Source organism: Cornus florida, unplaced genomic scaffold, assembly GCF_030987335.1.
Source record: "Cornus florida cultivar Cherokee Brave unplaced genomic scaffold, ASM3098733v1 CherokeeBrave_3.0.0_Hap2_Chr04, whole genome shotgun sequence".
NCBI lineage: Eukaryota > Viridiplantae > Streptophyta > Magnoliopsida > Cornales > Cornaceae > Cornus > Cornus florida.
The window spans coordinates 93,760,816-93,776,950 of record NW_026775574.1 but is presented as its reverse complement, the minus strand read 5'-3'; the positions used below and the strand labels follow the sequence as shown (position 1 = coordinate 93,776,950).

Here is a 16,135-nt window from a genome sequence, read left to right as displayed (position 1 = left end):
TTAATAAGTAGTATAAACGTTTTTATTTGGTTCAATTCTAAGATGAATCAGTACTAAATTGATTTTTAAATAATAGAATCAAATCAAACTTTTAAAATTAACAAAAATTTGATTGATTTAATTTTAAATTTAATTATTATTAATAATTTTTAAATTAATTAAATTAATCAATTTATAAAAGTGCGTAACGAAATCGTACAAAAGATGATTGAGTCATTGAGGCCGGGCCACACCACTCACTCATAGTCACCTTTTTTACATTTCAAAGCCCAAATCTTATGAGCAAATACTACCCCCTCACCATAGGTTAGATTAGGCATTTAGGCCCATTGTCCCTACTAAGTACTGACACCGTTCTTACTATTAAAAAGTGCTCAATGTCTGTCCAAATGTCTTGGAGACAATATTGACAACATTTTGGTGCTTAAAGTGAGACATAGGGAAAGAATTATATCATATTATAAGTTACAAAAGGAAATGAAACCTTGGAAAATTTAAGTTTCACGTGTGCAAGTTTAGGCCTTGGTCTGCCCAAATGTCTAATACACACACACGCACGCACGCACCATTCTTGAGCTTGAAGAGAGAGAACTGAAAATGATGAGATAGCAAACGTTTCTAGATTTGTAAGTTGTGGTAAAAAAAAAAATTTGAAAGATTTTGAAATCATTTTGGTCCTTTTTCTGGGGATGCCCCTTTGCTTCTGCAGTTCTTCTTCTTTCAATAAAAGTGCATGTTAGACTAGCGAAGGATCAATATGAATTCAATGTCTCCAAACCATTAATGCTTCTTCGACGGAGTTAAGGTTATGATTGGCAGGCATGTAACTGGAGTTTTGGAATTTAAGAAAAATAACTGAGAAAATTGAATCAAATTTTTTTTTTTTTTTTTATTTAATTCTACCAATTTTAATTTCAAAACTCTAATTTAATGCCGTCAAACACAACGTAAATAAAGATGTAGTGAAAGGCAATAATCGAAAAATGTCCCCAATTTGCAAGTCAGGAGTACACGAAAACTTAGAAAAGTTTATTTCATGAGATTTCAAGAAAAACTTTTCAGATTTAATATTATCCAATATTAGTAAAGAACTTAAGAAGTACTAGGAATACAAACCATAAATTCAGACGTTTACAAGGTAAAAAAGACTCGGATTTAAATGATATGTGTGATTTGGGGGTAATTGTACATATCCGAAATTTACTTTCCATTCATAAGTCTAAAAGAGGGACGTTTCGAAGGGTTCTCCGTCTCTAAAACTAAAAAATAAAAAACAATAACAGGAATGCAATTAGGATAGAATTTTTATTTTTTTTAACAGAGCAAACAAGATAGCAATTTGTTAATGAAAAACAAAAACAGACCACTTGAAAAGGTTTGATAAATTAAGCTAGTGTAGAATGGCTTCATACATTTATGATTTCCTTATTAATTTGTATATTTTAATCTGTTGAGTATAAACAAACATTAGCTCATATAATTGTTGACTCTTCTTGTAGTTAATGAAAGATCATGTAGAATATTGATACTAGGTTTTTTTTCTATAAAAAAATAAAATAGAATAAATCGAATGATACTAGGTTTGAGGAGTATTTTTTGGTCAACAAGCAATTGATATACGTATGGAATTTTTGCGAATATTTGATTTATTTTGTGTTACAATTTAATCATTACTGTATATATATACATGGATCTTCTTTAATGTTTAGTGACATTATTGTACATTTTAAATAAATTTGCATTAATGCAATATGAAACATTAAGACAAAGGGTGAGTCAGTAATTTTAGCATCATACTAGATTTTCTTCTCGGCATTCTGGAATGTTAAACAATTATCCTCGTTATCAGTAAATGTTGTAGGTACACTGTTGGTGTGTTGAAAAAAACTACTCCGTAATAAATACACTTTCTTGACACGTAAGACTGCTCAAAATTGATGCTCTAAAAAGTTGTCACATACAAACAAATCTGTCTACTTTTTTACTGGCACGTGAAATTGTGTTGAACACAACATAAAGGAGGAATATTATCAAACAAATTTTTAAATAATGTTGGACACAAAGAAGAAACATTACTTTCATTTCTTGTCAAAACAAAAATACAAAGTAACTGTTGTTGTTAAATAAATTCTTAAATATTAATTTTTATTATTTTTCTTAATCGAACATAAATAATGACATATAAAATTTAAAATTAAAGTAATTTAGTTTAAAATTTAAATTAATTTTTCTTCAATTCTAATTTTAAAACGAATTATTTCAAAATCAACATGACACTAATAATTTTTGGGCTTAACTCCTTAAGTCGGTGATTAGACCTGTTAAGACTCTCTCATAAGCTAATAGGAACACTTGGTGACAATGAATGTCTGAGTGGTCCAAATGGCACTATTAGAATATTGCAACCTCATAAATAATACTTACATTAAATATGTCACACTTTTCTTTTTATCTCTTTTAACCAAAGTATTAGAATTTATTTATTCACTATCATCCGAGTCAAAGAAATTCAATGCAAAGCATTGGGGGTGCTTCAATGCCTGACTTTGTTGGCTGTACGGCGTACGCCTTTCTCACTGCGAGAGGAAGAAGTGCGGACACGTGGAATGTGATCCCAAGCAATGAGAGATGGCACAAGTCAGCCCATATAGCCTCTACTGGCTCAAATTTGCAGGGACCACATCTAATTAACAATGTTACTTCACCCATTGTCTCATTTAATACCTTCACATGCATCCATCCATTCCCTTTTCTCTCTCTCTCTCTCTCTCTCTCAAAATCTATATATATATATATATATATATGTGTGTGTGTGGTTTAATCACAAACCCCTGTATTATTATTTTATAACACGTAACATTTTGGAATTGTAGGATTACAAATGAATCAAGTCAAATCGAGTTGAACTTGAATTTGTTTGGGCTTGACTCATTCATTTGTGGACTGGGCTCGAGATTGTGACGAGTTAGTTGAACTCAGTCTCGGCTTGGCATTATTTTGAAAAGTTCAGATTCAATTCGAGCTCGGTTAGTTTAATATCAAAATTCATTCAGCTTCGATTTGAATTCATGTTCAACATCATTTAACTCGTTTATAAACATAAACTAGCCTGATGTTTATGTACGTATTTATACAAATTTGTGTTTATGAACGTTTTTACGATCTTACACGAGCCTATGTTCATGAACATATACGAGCCCTACACGGGTTTATGTTCACAAACTTACATGAGCTGAGTCCAATGTTATACGGGATCGATCAACTCAGTTACTAACAAGCCCAAAAACGAATCTACGTTCAAACTATTCATGAACTGTTCAATTTTATTTGTCACCATACTAAATTGTATTTTTGATAAATAAATTCTCTCAACTTTCAAAAAAATTGCACATTTCGCCTTAATGTTAATTTTCGGTTAAGCATGAAGTAAAAATAAATTTATTATCCATTTAGACATATTTTATATTCAATAATATATTTTCTATAAAATGGCCAATAACATCATTTTACCTCTTATAGTACAAAGTTCAAGGGATTAGTGTGAGACAAAAAAGATAGTACAAGGTATTAAGTGTAATTAAGGCTCCATATGTGTGTGTGTGTATATACATATACATACATGCATACGGTATGTGTTGGTTGTTTGACACCCATTGGTGGTCATCCATATATAGAATTAAATATGAGTGGTTGGAGGTCTGAGAATGGAGGAGATAATAATAAATATAAAGCCATAAATGCTTCAACAAACTCTACAACAGCTTCATAAATGCTGAGAATTACCGATTCTGAATTTTTCGATGTTTTTTCTATGACTTTGGATGGAACAAATTCCAACGCTTCATACAAGTCTCGTTTGTTGGCCCATTTTAAATTATTTTCATTTACTGTCCTTGTAGCTCTCTAGCCCTCACAATGGCTTTACCATTAATTCACTGGACCCACTAGAATCACCACCATCTTTGAGAAGTCACTGCAATAATTGTTTCCTCTTTGAAAATTAAAACATCTATCTGTGAATAAAATTATACAAGCTCCTCTCTATTTTTATTACTAATGGATGTGATAATTATTAAATATTTATTATTGATTAAAAGTTCTTATCCATAGAATATAACTCACATTAGTCATTTATATTTTTCTTTCTTCCTTTTTATTTTATTTCATTTTTGTTTTCCGAAACTCCTGTTGGCTCTTGTAATTGGGTTAGATATCTAATTGTCAAAACTGTAATTATAATATCTTATATTTGAATCAATGGTTCACTTTTTAAAATAACGGCGGAAGAGGACCGAAACATATATGTCACTGAAAGACTCTACTGAAACAAAGGTGAGTTATCAAGAACGTAGAGAAAGTAAAATAGACAATTGATCAAATCTAATATGAATCCCACGTGAAAGTCTTGTTGGACCATCCTTTTGATATTGTCTCATTGAAGAAAATATTACTATTTTTTCTTCTTTTGAAAATTACTAATGCATATAAAGAGAAAATTCTTGTGATGTTATTTATTTATGGATGTTTGAGAGCATTAAATAGAAAATTCTTGTAATGTTATTCATGTATGTTTAAGAGCATTAAATAGACATTTTTAAATTTGAAATTAAAAAAAAAAAGTAGTACAAATTTTGAATTAAATTTTTTTCAATTTTACGATACCAATTCAATACTCCACGCAACATTAACTAATTAACCAATCAAATCCGAAGAATTCAGTGGATAGTTATATAATTTTGATGTGTATAACAGAACTCTTTGGTGATTTGGGGATTCACAAGACTTTTTAGCTAGAACGAGTAAGGGTATACTAGTGAGAGCATTCTAGATATGTGTACTTAGTAAACAGACTAGTTAATGCCATGGTTTGTAGTTGGTGTGTTTATTGGAATTCTACGGATTACCTTTTCAAATTTAGGAGGCTGATTGATTCATTGTATAAAGGAAAGAATTCGTATCTTTGAATAAAGTGGATAAATTCAAAATTTTAATTTGATCCGCTTCATCCGAATATGAATTCTTCTAAGATCATGTCGATCAGAATTCAAAGTCTGACAATCATAACTGATAAAAAGTAACGGAGTAACGAACTTAACGAACAAATCTTACAGTTATCGAACTCTCAACTTTCCATTTGAGAAGGAGATATCATATTATTTGGACCAAATGTTCTAATATTTACTCACAATATTCATAATATTAGTTTACTAAATATATATTTTTTAATAAGTCACACAGCTCTAATGTTAGTATATGTCGCTGTTATTTAAGTATTTGTCTAATATAATATACGTGGCCAATTTAATTGAATATCACAATTCTTGTTAAATAAAATTATTGGCTAATTTTTGCACAAAAAAACAAGTATAGGGTAAGCAACTTCACCTAAACTCTCCGATTAAACATTAGCTCAAATATTATCATCTCTCCTTTTCAAATTAATTCACTCCGGAATGAGACAACGACCCCTTGGCGTGAATCATGTGTCTAAGGTTATGACTCATTACCAGTAATACATTTTATGGACCATATATTAATAATTTTCTAAGGATGGTATTTAAATTCAAGTGTTGACCGTGACATTAACACATGGACTTGCATGGTTTTCACATTAATTACTAGTTCTAACAATTTTAAGTTGGACTCGGTTTATTTGTAACCCTAATTTCATATATTTATGCGTGAAGTAGAAGGGTGCCGACATGTCCGATCCAACAAAGAGAAAGAGCAGCGACAGTGCTAGCTAATAGCCGCGGGTAAAATAACCTCTATACGATGATGATTTTTAGCTACGAGCCACATTGTACAGTCTGTTCAACGACAAAACTTGAACCTTCCATGCATGCCCTGCCTTCTGCAAAGGGAAATCTTGGTTAGGGTTTTTAATGTTCTTGGATTAGGATGGGCCCAAAGTAATGGAAAGATGCTGGGCCCACAACCACACTGTGAGTCAATCTGTATGTGTGTGTGTGTGTGTGTGTGTATATATATATGTATATGTATATGTATATGTATGGAGAAATAAACAACCTCTCCCAAAACAAAAGGAAATTATGAGACTAGCATGCCTCAAGATTTGTGGCAAGTGAAGGTTTTCACAATCTTTTTACCGGTATTTTTATCACGTTTTGAGTGTGTTTTTGCTGTCATGTTTCTTTCGCTCTCGCTTTATATGACTTAGGATTTATTATCACAATTATATTGGTCATTACCGCATTTATTTTGAGTCGTGAAAAGGGACATTACAAAATCGTGATTCTGAACTAGTGCTAGTACCATTATTATGTACGTACCTTATGTTGGAGAATTTTGGTAGAGTATTGGTATTATTACAACTGTGTGATTAATCACAAATATTGACATTTTTTTTAACGTAAATTTTTTATTGTTACATTTTTATATGTTTTTCTTTTTTAGAACATCTTGTGAAAATTCATTTCTACGCGGTCTAAATTTGAAAAGTCGAATTTGTTAGGTTTTCAGTGTAAAATTGTTGTGTTGTCATATTTAAACGCATAGAATAGACTTGGAATTAAGATCCTAATTCCAAACACAACCTTAAACGGAGACTCGAAATATGTAAAATTGTTGTGCTGCCATATTTAAACGCATAGAATGGGTTCGGAATAAAAAAAAGGCAGCAAAAAAATCCTAATTCCAAACACGACTTTAAATGCAGACTCCGGATAAGAGACACGTCATTTGAGTTTTATCCCTTTCAATTATTGAATATCTAAATTAGTAAGTCTATCACAACAGACTCTCACCATAACCATGCTCTATTAAAGCATCCCATAAATTCACATTTGAATAAATGAACCCTAATTTTTATTGTCTTCAAGTGGTCCATAGATGGTGTGGATGAAATTCCCAAAATGGAAATGCCCATTAAATTGACGACCATGTATTGAATTTTGAATTTACCTCTTTGACTCCTTAAAAAATAACCGTTTTAATGAAATTCATCAAATAATAGAAAAGTGTGCTCAATAGCCAGAAATATACACCACCCACGTTTTTATCGGTGACACGTAAAATACAGACCAATAAGGACTCGCGTACAGTTAACAACATCTTTGATGGCGCGTGAGGAAGACAACACTGACTTGCATTTGTTATTCTTCTGATTTGGGTAGATGAAGCTGAAATATAAATGCAATCAGACCTGCATTCTGTGAATACATGAGTATGATTACATGACGACGAAAAAACAGCCCGAGAAAGTGATAGAAAATGAAAAGAGAATAGAAACTGTATATATACATACATGTATATGTAATGTATATATACATAACATCGAGATTAAAAAAAAAACAAACACTTCATAGTTCATATATAAATGTAAAATGAGACAAATAGCCCCAAATATGAGATAATGAATAAAATGTCCCCTTCTTCTTCCTCCTCCCCATCTTCTTCCTCCAAAAACCGTCTGTCTCCTCCTCCACTCAATCACCTTCCTACCCATTTCACTCCGGTAAGTATAACCATCTATACATTCATATATATATATAATATTCTTAAAAAATCGAAGCAAATTTCACAGTATTGTTTTTCATACAGAATTGGTTTTATGTCGAAAACTGAAAGTTTTTGGTGATTGCAGATTCGAGAATGTGAGAGAGAAGAAAACGAAGATGAAGAGAGCAGCAGCTATAAAGCGAGCCCAATTGGTTGTGTTGACAAAAGAGAGATTGAAGATTCAACACACCACCACCCAACTCCACTTCATCACCAAGCTGACAACGCCCGCAAATCAACGGGGAAGAAACGGCCGGAATCTGACAGCACGGCCGGAAACCACCGCGGTGTTTCGTGCAACATATGCCGGCCGAACACTCGCGAGAAGATCTCTGTGGTCCCTTTGGACAACAACCAGCAAAGCAGCAGCAACAGAACCTCAATTATGAGTCCGAACGGTGTGTTCAAATCCATCTTCTCTTCTCTGATCAGAAAGAGTCCGAAGTCGTCGGACACCACGCCGACGAGGGAGGAGCAGTGGAAGATTGCCGTGGCCGAACTCTCTCACAAACTCATTCACGCCACGAGGAAGCGAGACGAAGCTGTCCTCGAAGCTTCGAGGCTGAAGTACTCCATGGCCGAGCTCGAAAAGAAGCTCAACAAGCTCGAAGTCTACTGCCACAATCTGAAGTCGGGACTCGACGAGTGTTCTAATAATTCACGGACCGAAATGAGTATCAAGAGCGATAACCAAAACGTGAAGTTTGAACCGATGAGCATCGGAGATGGGGACAGAGTGATAGAGCATTTCTTGGTCTCGGTCTCGGAAGCTCGGTCGTCAATTCGACTCCTGAGCCGCTCACTCACGCTTCAGATTCGGCAAATGGGTACCAAAGTGTACGAACGAATCTCATTACTTCTCAAACCTTATGATATCGTAGTTTCTCTCTCTAAAAATCCGAGAAGCTTGCTCATCTACCTCGAAGCTCTACTCAACAAAGCCTTTTTCGAAGAGTTCGAATCGATAGGGTTTCAGAAAAACGCCTCTAATCAAATTCTGAACCCGATTGACCGATGCGAAGCCAATTTTGTGTCTTACAGTCAGTTGAAAAGTTTGACATGGGATGAGGTTTTGAATAGAGGGACGAGACACTTCAGTGAAGAATTCAGCGGGTTTTGTGACCGAAAAATGAGTGAAATTGTGGCTATGTTGGGGTGGAACCGAGCTTGGCCAGAGCCGTTGCTGCAGGCGTTCTTTGGCGCGTCCAAGAGTGTGTGGTTGGTGCACCTTTTGGCCAATTCGGTGCACCCAAGTCTGCCCATTTTTAGAGTGGACAAGAATGGGAGGTTCGATTCGGTCTACATGGAAGATATGGGTGGAGACAGGGCCCGGAAGCTGGTCCCGTCGGTGGTTCGGATCATGGTCGCACCTGGGTTCTATGTCTACGGCAATGTGGTCAAGTGCAAGGTGATTTGCAGGTATCAGAACAGTGGCATAAACAATGATAATAATAAGGGTTTGACTCCTTCACCTATATGATGATTATGTGGTTGATAGGTAGTGGGACCCTTTTCTTTTTTTTTTTTCTTTTTTTTCCTTATTATATGATTATATGGTTGATGGTGATGTTTGGATGTTATATTTGGAAATATTTGTCTGATAAAAGTAAAACAGTGTTGTGTTTATGTTGCTATTAGTAATATGTAACTTATTTTTGTTAGGTTTAAGGGTTTTTATCCTTTGATTTAGTAAATATAACCGTGTTTGAGTTTATCCACAATATTTAACGAATATAAATTCATTTGATTAACAAGTGTGCGAGAGCTTAAACAATCACAATTGTTTTTACATATACTTAAATAGATATCATTGTCCGTCGATAGATCTGTTCGAGTGTTAGAATCCAATTTATTTTTCGTTTTATAATTTTGTTTTGAAATTTACATAATTTAATAACCGAGCACGCGCAATCGCAACCATGTTTAATATGTTTTAAAAGAAAAAGTTGATAAAGTTTCAGTTGTCGTGTGAGGTGATTTGAATAGCTAGCATGACGTGATTGTATTATATTAAACAGGTCTTGATGTGGGTTTTTTTGACAATCGGATTTAGAAATTTCGGATCCAAGTATAAAACAAATTGGTGCTTTGCTGTTTCTCTTGTTTTTGTCATTGTTTGGTCAAATATTTATTAATCTCTTTGTTAGTTTTTTTTGTGGTTGGAGTTTGGATTCCTAATTCCTACTCAGCGAATGTTGGAATCTGGACACTAGGATATGATGGTACACCTTTTGGAACATTTTCTTTGAAAATTTCGGATCAAAGAAAAACAAATTGGTACTTTGTATCTTTCTGTCATTGTTTTTGGTCAACCCAACATTTTCGTCATTTCACTCGATGTTTGGCCAAAATGGAATTAGAAAGAAATTACTCCATAAATTAAACCAAATATTCCACCAATTCCATACCTTCAAACACCACCTTAAGAATTTGAAAAGATACCATTTGAGGTGCATGTAGAATAGTTCAAATCGTGAATTCAATCTGTACAGTTTTGGTTCAATTGTATAATTCAATAATTCGGTTCTGATTTTGATTAGGTTTTCTAAACGGACAGTGATATTTATACATATATATTTAGTTTCAACCTAAACTTTTCAAACTAAACTTTTATCACGTTAAACCAAAGTTACATATACACCGACCATAAGTTACAAAAATATATTAACAAAAAATTACATTCTATTTCTTGTTAGCAAAATATATTATTTCGACGTAACTAGATGATTTCAGAAACGATAAATGCACTCTTCAATAGGCATAGAGGAAAATTTTATCCAAGTCACAAAAATTGGGTTAAGTAATGCTTGATTTGGGGCTAAACAAAGTTAAAATTGAACCAATTCAAACCGTTCTTCAACAGATTGGATTGGTTCAGTCCAGTTCCAACTTTTAAAAATCATCAGGATTGGCTTAGTCCTAATTTACCCGGGAAACCGAAACATACCTTGAGTGTGCACATAGCCTTGTTTCTCTCTGCCCTTTTCTTCTTACCTTCCATTCTGCTAAATTTTCTCAAAAACTTCAACATCTTCCTGAAATCCTGCAAATGACAGCACAAAGACACTTGCTAATACTTTATCTTCTTAAAAACCTACCCCGAATTTAAAAACATTTCCTGATATTACATCCTAAAGAACGGAATCCTTACTTTGGAATTGAAATTATGGATCTTGATAGTTTGAATTTTGAAGGCAGGGATTTTGAGAATCCATCTCAAGCCGCAGCAGCACCCAACTTTCTCGGCCCTACTTCCCCGCTCTATTTAAAAGCAGGCTTGCTACTTGCTCCCAATTTGCCAGTAGTTCTGAGAAGAAAGCCCACCAAACACTGGTTTCAAAGAAGAAGTAACTGGAAAAGAAAAATAAGAAGTTAAGAAGATGTGCAATTAGCAAAACTAACTTGTAAACATTGCATAACTTTTGACCCCAGGGGCATCCCAGATATATGAACTATTATGTTATATATATATATATACCTACCTTTGAAGTGATTACAGTTGAACTCAAATATTATTCTCTCGCGTGACAAATACAATCATGATGGCATTGAATAACATACACAGATCTTCTCATAGAGCAAGTTTCAAATTCATGTCAAAGCATAATTTCTGTCTACAAAATATCATAGAAGTGGAACTAAAATGGAATGCATCTTCAGTACAAGGATCCTAAAGAGATGCCAACTAGAAGAAAACAAATGGCATCTTCGGCCGAGAAGAAGATCAGCAACTCATATTATACATTCAAAACCATGCATGTTCTAGCTCATTTAATTCTTTCTTAAAGGAAAACATTCCCTATGAATAAAAGGACGAGGACGGTGTTTCCAGCTTACTACACCCACTGGAAAGCACAAAAATATTAACTGCGAAGTTCCTTTGCTTTCTTACTGAGCAGGGTTTCTGCTTTCCTCTTCTTGATTTCACCAACGAGCCTCTTGACATGTGCAATGTATCCATCAACATCGAATTTCCTTTTGCAACCAGCAAAATTCATGTAGCGTATTTTCCCAAAGATTGGTCGTTCTTTCCAACCCTGGAGAAACCAATTAAGAATAATTCAATACTGAAGTTCATGTCAAGTGGCTAATGATTTCTAAACCCCAAATCCCCCTCCTCCCCCCCCCCCCCAACACACACACACACACACCACACACAAATACTGACAATTTATTCAGATCCATCCATGCACATGGGTGCCCCAACTTGTACAAAAACGAGTGAATTTCACTAACTTCGCATACAATACTATGTGCTACCAAGCATCCATCTACACATAGTTCTGTGGCACACAGTAATAAGGAACCACATGAACTATTATCTGAAGAACCAGAGGTGGTCATTGTCCATAAAACTTGGTATCCGTCAAAGGATAAATAATTATAGACACACTGACGACCAAAAAGCATGAATGTAGTCAGACCTGGTCATGTACGCCACATATGGACCACATGCAACCAACGTATCCACTCGGATCCCTCCCATCGATTTCATACTGCATGCAAAGTTATGGTGGATTGAGAAACTTGGTGAGACTTCAGTAATAAATCAGTGCAAGCACACAATACATTTCTAGTCAAACTACCTTATCATTTAGATATGTTGATATTGCCAGGGCTTCTTCAGGTCCACTTGTCCACTCGAGAATCTTTTTCGCCCAATACATCCTGCTCATGATTTCTATAACTTATCAGTGGACAATTAGAAATAGATAAAATTATACAAATGATAAGCCATCAAAACATAGGTAGAAGATAATTCATCATGTACCCATGTATTCACAAGTCATCGTATAACTGTGTACCATCTTATACCCTTGGAATATGCCTAACGAACCCATACAATGCGAATACTTCATTCACTATTTTATAATTGGCGATACATTCCTTATCACAAATACATTATATTGCTTATAGATCATAATCACACTTCTAAATTGATCATTGGAAGCAACTCTTCATGGTTGTTCTATATGTGCAAGTTCACAGCGACTCTGCGCACGCACACTTATATTTATGTCATACGGACTGCATGGAATCACTCAAGTGTATAACCATGTTATCATCACTCATGAAACCATTTGTGATATCTGCAATCCTTGAAAAGTTGACAAAAGGGAGATACGAAAAAAGATTGTAGGTATTTTAGTAATTAACCACTGAAAAGTTGAGGGCATTAAGTAAATGCACATAAAAGGTTACGTCAAGTAACAGATCGCGGGTCTGACAGGGGTGTCAGAGTAAGTTTGAAAAAACTTTAACCTGAGAGTAATTAACCCTAATCTCAGGGGAGGTCGGAGTAATTTACCCTTAAGTCCAATATGTATCCCTATCTCAACATCCCATTATATGAAGGCATCTCATACAAGTAACAACTCTTGTGACCACAAGCATTATCAAGTCATCAGCCATATGGCTTCCGTAGCAAGAAGTTATGTACTAAAAAACCCATCGAATACATCAAGGAGCGCATCAAATGATCATCCATCTCAATTAGTACACTCTAATTATGATGCAAGCATATTAAATATCAAAAGGGAATGGGAATATATAACCCATTAAATAACTACTCCATACTTAAATTTGGAAAGTTCAAAGTCTGTTTATTTCACTCTAGATCAGTAGATCATGTTGTTCCCAAACATCAACAGGCTTTAATCATGAAAACAAAAAAAAAAAAATTTAAACAAAAAATTTGTTCACTTATTTCATTTTTATTTGAAAAAAAAACATGGTGAAGTTTGTGCTGACTTAAGACTTTAAGAGTCATAATATCACAACAAGAAACAGAATTCATGTCATTTTAATAGGAATGATTATGAAATTTGAATTCTGAGAAATGACAAAGTGCAACTTAGAATTCATAAAAATAAGAATATAAAAGTCAAGTTAAACAGAGTTATAGAGAAGTTACTTGCCGCATAAAACCATGCATCTTCCCATAATGAACCATCTCCAACTGAGAAGCATTCCATAGCTGAAAGTTGCATCAATAACCTTTATAATTACATAGCAGCATAGATTTATTTTTCTAATTTTATTTTTTTATCACCTAGCATCACAATTAAGCTACCAAGAAGATACCAAAGAAAACTACAAAGTAATGTTACTGTGCTGGCGTAAACCAGATGCATTATCTAATCTATCTTCACGTCAACAGAAAATCTCAGAAATTAAACTTGCCAAAAAATGAGAAGTAGATAAATGAAACTTCAGGCTTTTAAGATATTAACACTTTTTTTACAGTAATTTTTTAAAGTGATCAACAGAACATCAATTGCTTACAGGATCAGCAGTTTGCGCCTTCTCCAGTTGTTCCCTCCTGCAAATTCAATACGCACTCATACTATGACAACCTCACCCTAGGAAATCAAATCAGCACAAAGTGACAGAAAGTAATCTTATATCAATTCACTACATAAAGCAACTCCCACTCACGTGTAAATATGCTCTCGTTTATCAGAAGCATGGTCCATCAAGGTCCTACGTGCCCACTCCCATGCTCCCTGTAATGAATCATACTGAGGTTGGTAGAAGCAGAAGTTATCAGCGAGTTCCCTGCGCACAATCAACTCCTCCAAGAATGTGTCAACTGCCTTCAGAATAGCCGGTATAGAAGAAAGACAAAGCTATATGTCAGACATTAAAACACAAACAACATACAAAATTTCGCAAAAGAACATATGTGAATAAAATACAGGAAATTGTTGAAACCAAATATAATTCAAGCTATATTAAGTCCATCTAAATATGAATAACAGAATTTAAGAACTAATTAAATGAAAAGCAAACCTACACCTTTAAACCAAAAATTGAGACCACAAACCTGAGGGGACAATTTCCGAAAGTTGCGTGCCTCTAAGGCACACCGGTGCGCTGATATCTGCCCAAAATGCAAATATGGAGAGAGACCTGAGAGGCTTTTGGGTTTCAATGGGTTATTCCGGTCTGTAGAGTAGTTTTTTAACCTCCCAGTCAAGAAACCATTTTTACTCCCCATTAATGTTTCCATTGCAGCATGTTCTCCTGGTTCACACCATTCAATTTCAGGAACTTCTACTCCTTTCCTAATCATATCAAATTAAACTATAAGTATTACCGTGACATCTAACGTCAAATAAAACCAAAACCAAAATTCAAAGAGTAAAAATACTAACCTTAAAACATCTGCAATGAGATTGTCCCAGTCTATAGACTGACTCTTGGAAGACCATTTTGTAATTGGAGGTCCCAGTGTAGGAAAATCAATCATATACTCTGGAAGCAGTTTATTGATCTTACCCCTAATAGTCCGAGCACTATACTCCAATTTCTCTGATGTCACCCAAAGTGGTACGACATTGTGTGCATCAACTTCATGAATTGACACTAAATTGCTCACCTTCTTGCAGATCTCCTCTTTCCAACTCCGTACTTCCCGTAAAGGTGAGAAGTCTGTAACTAAAAGTGATGCCCCACATTCTCTCAGAAAATTTGGTATAGTCTCTACAGCTTCACCCTAAATTAACGAATCTATCAAATTATGAGTTCCAGCACCTAATGCAATGTTTAGTTGCAAAGAAAATGGATATAAGTGTGTGTCTGAGAGTGTGTCAATAGATAGTAAACTGGTATTCACCCATACACAACTGAACCTGATTCAATTATTCGCAAGGTACATCATACATTTCATTAGTTGCTGAAAATTTGAAGGAAAAGGAAATAATTTTAAACTTCAATATTTTAGCATTTTTTTCTCTAAAATGAAAAATTGAAGCCACCTGAGCCAAATTAGTAGTGCTAAACTTAAACTTGTGTCTGAAGATTTGCCTGAAACAGTAAAATTCTAAAGATAGCTCCAAAAATAATTCTTTCCCTTTTATTTTCCTTCACTTTCTCAGCAATCAAACAGAAGATAGTCCCTTTTTTTATTTTTTTACTTCACTTTCCCCTGGTCCTATCCAGTAGAATATTACAATTCAAAATCTCAGACATACACGCATAAGTAGATATACACATATATGCATGTATATAAACAATTATATATTCACCTATATATATATATATATATATATATATATATATATATATATATATATATACTCGTAACATTAAACTAATTATCTTGCCTGAAACAAATAGAATGGTATGTGAAGGGTTTCTTCAATATCATGATGTAGTTGTTGTAGTCCTCTCAACATAAACCCTAATTGCCGGGCTTTGGCCCCTAAAAAATGATCGAACAGATTGAATGCTACAGCTACAGGGGCATTTGCTTTATTCGCCTGATCGACAGCGTGGATCAACGCCCAATTGTCCTTCAACCGTTGATCCCTGAACATCCAGTACACAACAGGTCCCACCTCGCCATCGGACGGCCGTGATCGTTCCTTCAGAACCCTGATCCTGCCAGTTTGAACGGTGGTTGATTGAGTTGAAGATTGGGAAGCCATAGATGAAATGAAACTAACGATTAAGGGAAGGTGGCGTCTGTGTTTGCTAATGTGCGCCGGAAGCGCAGGGGAGTGTGAGTGGAGGCTAATGTGAGCCAGGTTGCGAAGGTAAAAATGAGGCCCGAGAGAGGGACTAGGGTTTGAAGTTGGCGTTTGGAAGGGACCATGTTTTGATGAGAGAG

At 34.6% G+C, this 16,135-nt stretch overlaps 2 protein-coding genes across 6 annotated transcripts; one reads left to right on the top strand and one right to left on the bottom strand.

Annotated features, from left to right (window-relative positions):
• Positions 1-5,781: 5,781 nt before the first annotated feature.
• Positions 5,782-16,135, bottom strand: LOC132303981 (deoxyribodipyrimidine photo-lyase). Of its 5 annotated transcripts, none has more exons than XM_059801446.1 (12): positions 15,630-16,133; positions 14,679-15,019; positions 14,348-14,588; positions 13,960-14,117; positions 13,807-13,843; positions 13,440-13,498; positions 12,108-12,189; positions 11,946-12,017; positions 11,414-11,558; positions 10,673-10,872; positions 10,469-10,564; positions 5,782-5,854 (listed from the first exon to the last, which is right to left on the bottom strand). In XM_059801446.1, exons 1-10 carry the CDS (start codon positions 15,951-15,953, stop codon positions 10,802-10,804), a joined length of 1,530 nt encoding a protein of 509 aa, XP_059657429.1. In that variant the 5' UTR covers positions 15,954-16,133; the 3' UTR covers positions 5,782-5,854; positions 10,469-10,564; positions 10,673-10,801. The 5 variants fall into 5 exon arrangements, with proteins under 5 accessions (XP_059657429.1, XP_059657430.1, XP_059657426.1 ...); XM_059801443.1 differs by lacking the exon at positions 5,782-5,854 and adding an exon at positions 6,872-7,172; XM_059801444.1 differs by lacking the exon at positions 5,782-5,854 and adding an exon at positions 6,872-7,165.
• LOC132303983 (IRK-interacting protein) lies at positions 7,264-9,048 on the top strand. The gene is made up of 2 exons (XM_059801448.1): positions 7,264-7,477; positions 7,607-9,048. The coding sequence occupies exons 1-2, from the start codon at positions 7,376-7,378 to the stop codon at positions 8,999-9,001; spliced, it is 1,497 nt and encodes a 498-aa protein (XP_059657431.1). The 5' UTR covers positions 7,264-7,375; the 3' UTR covers positions 9,002-9,048.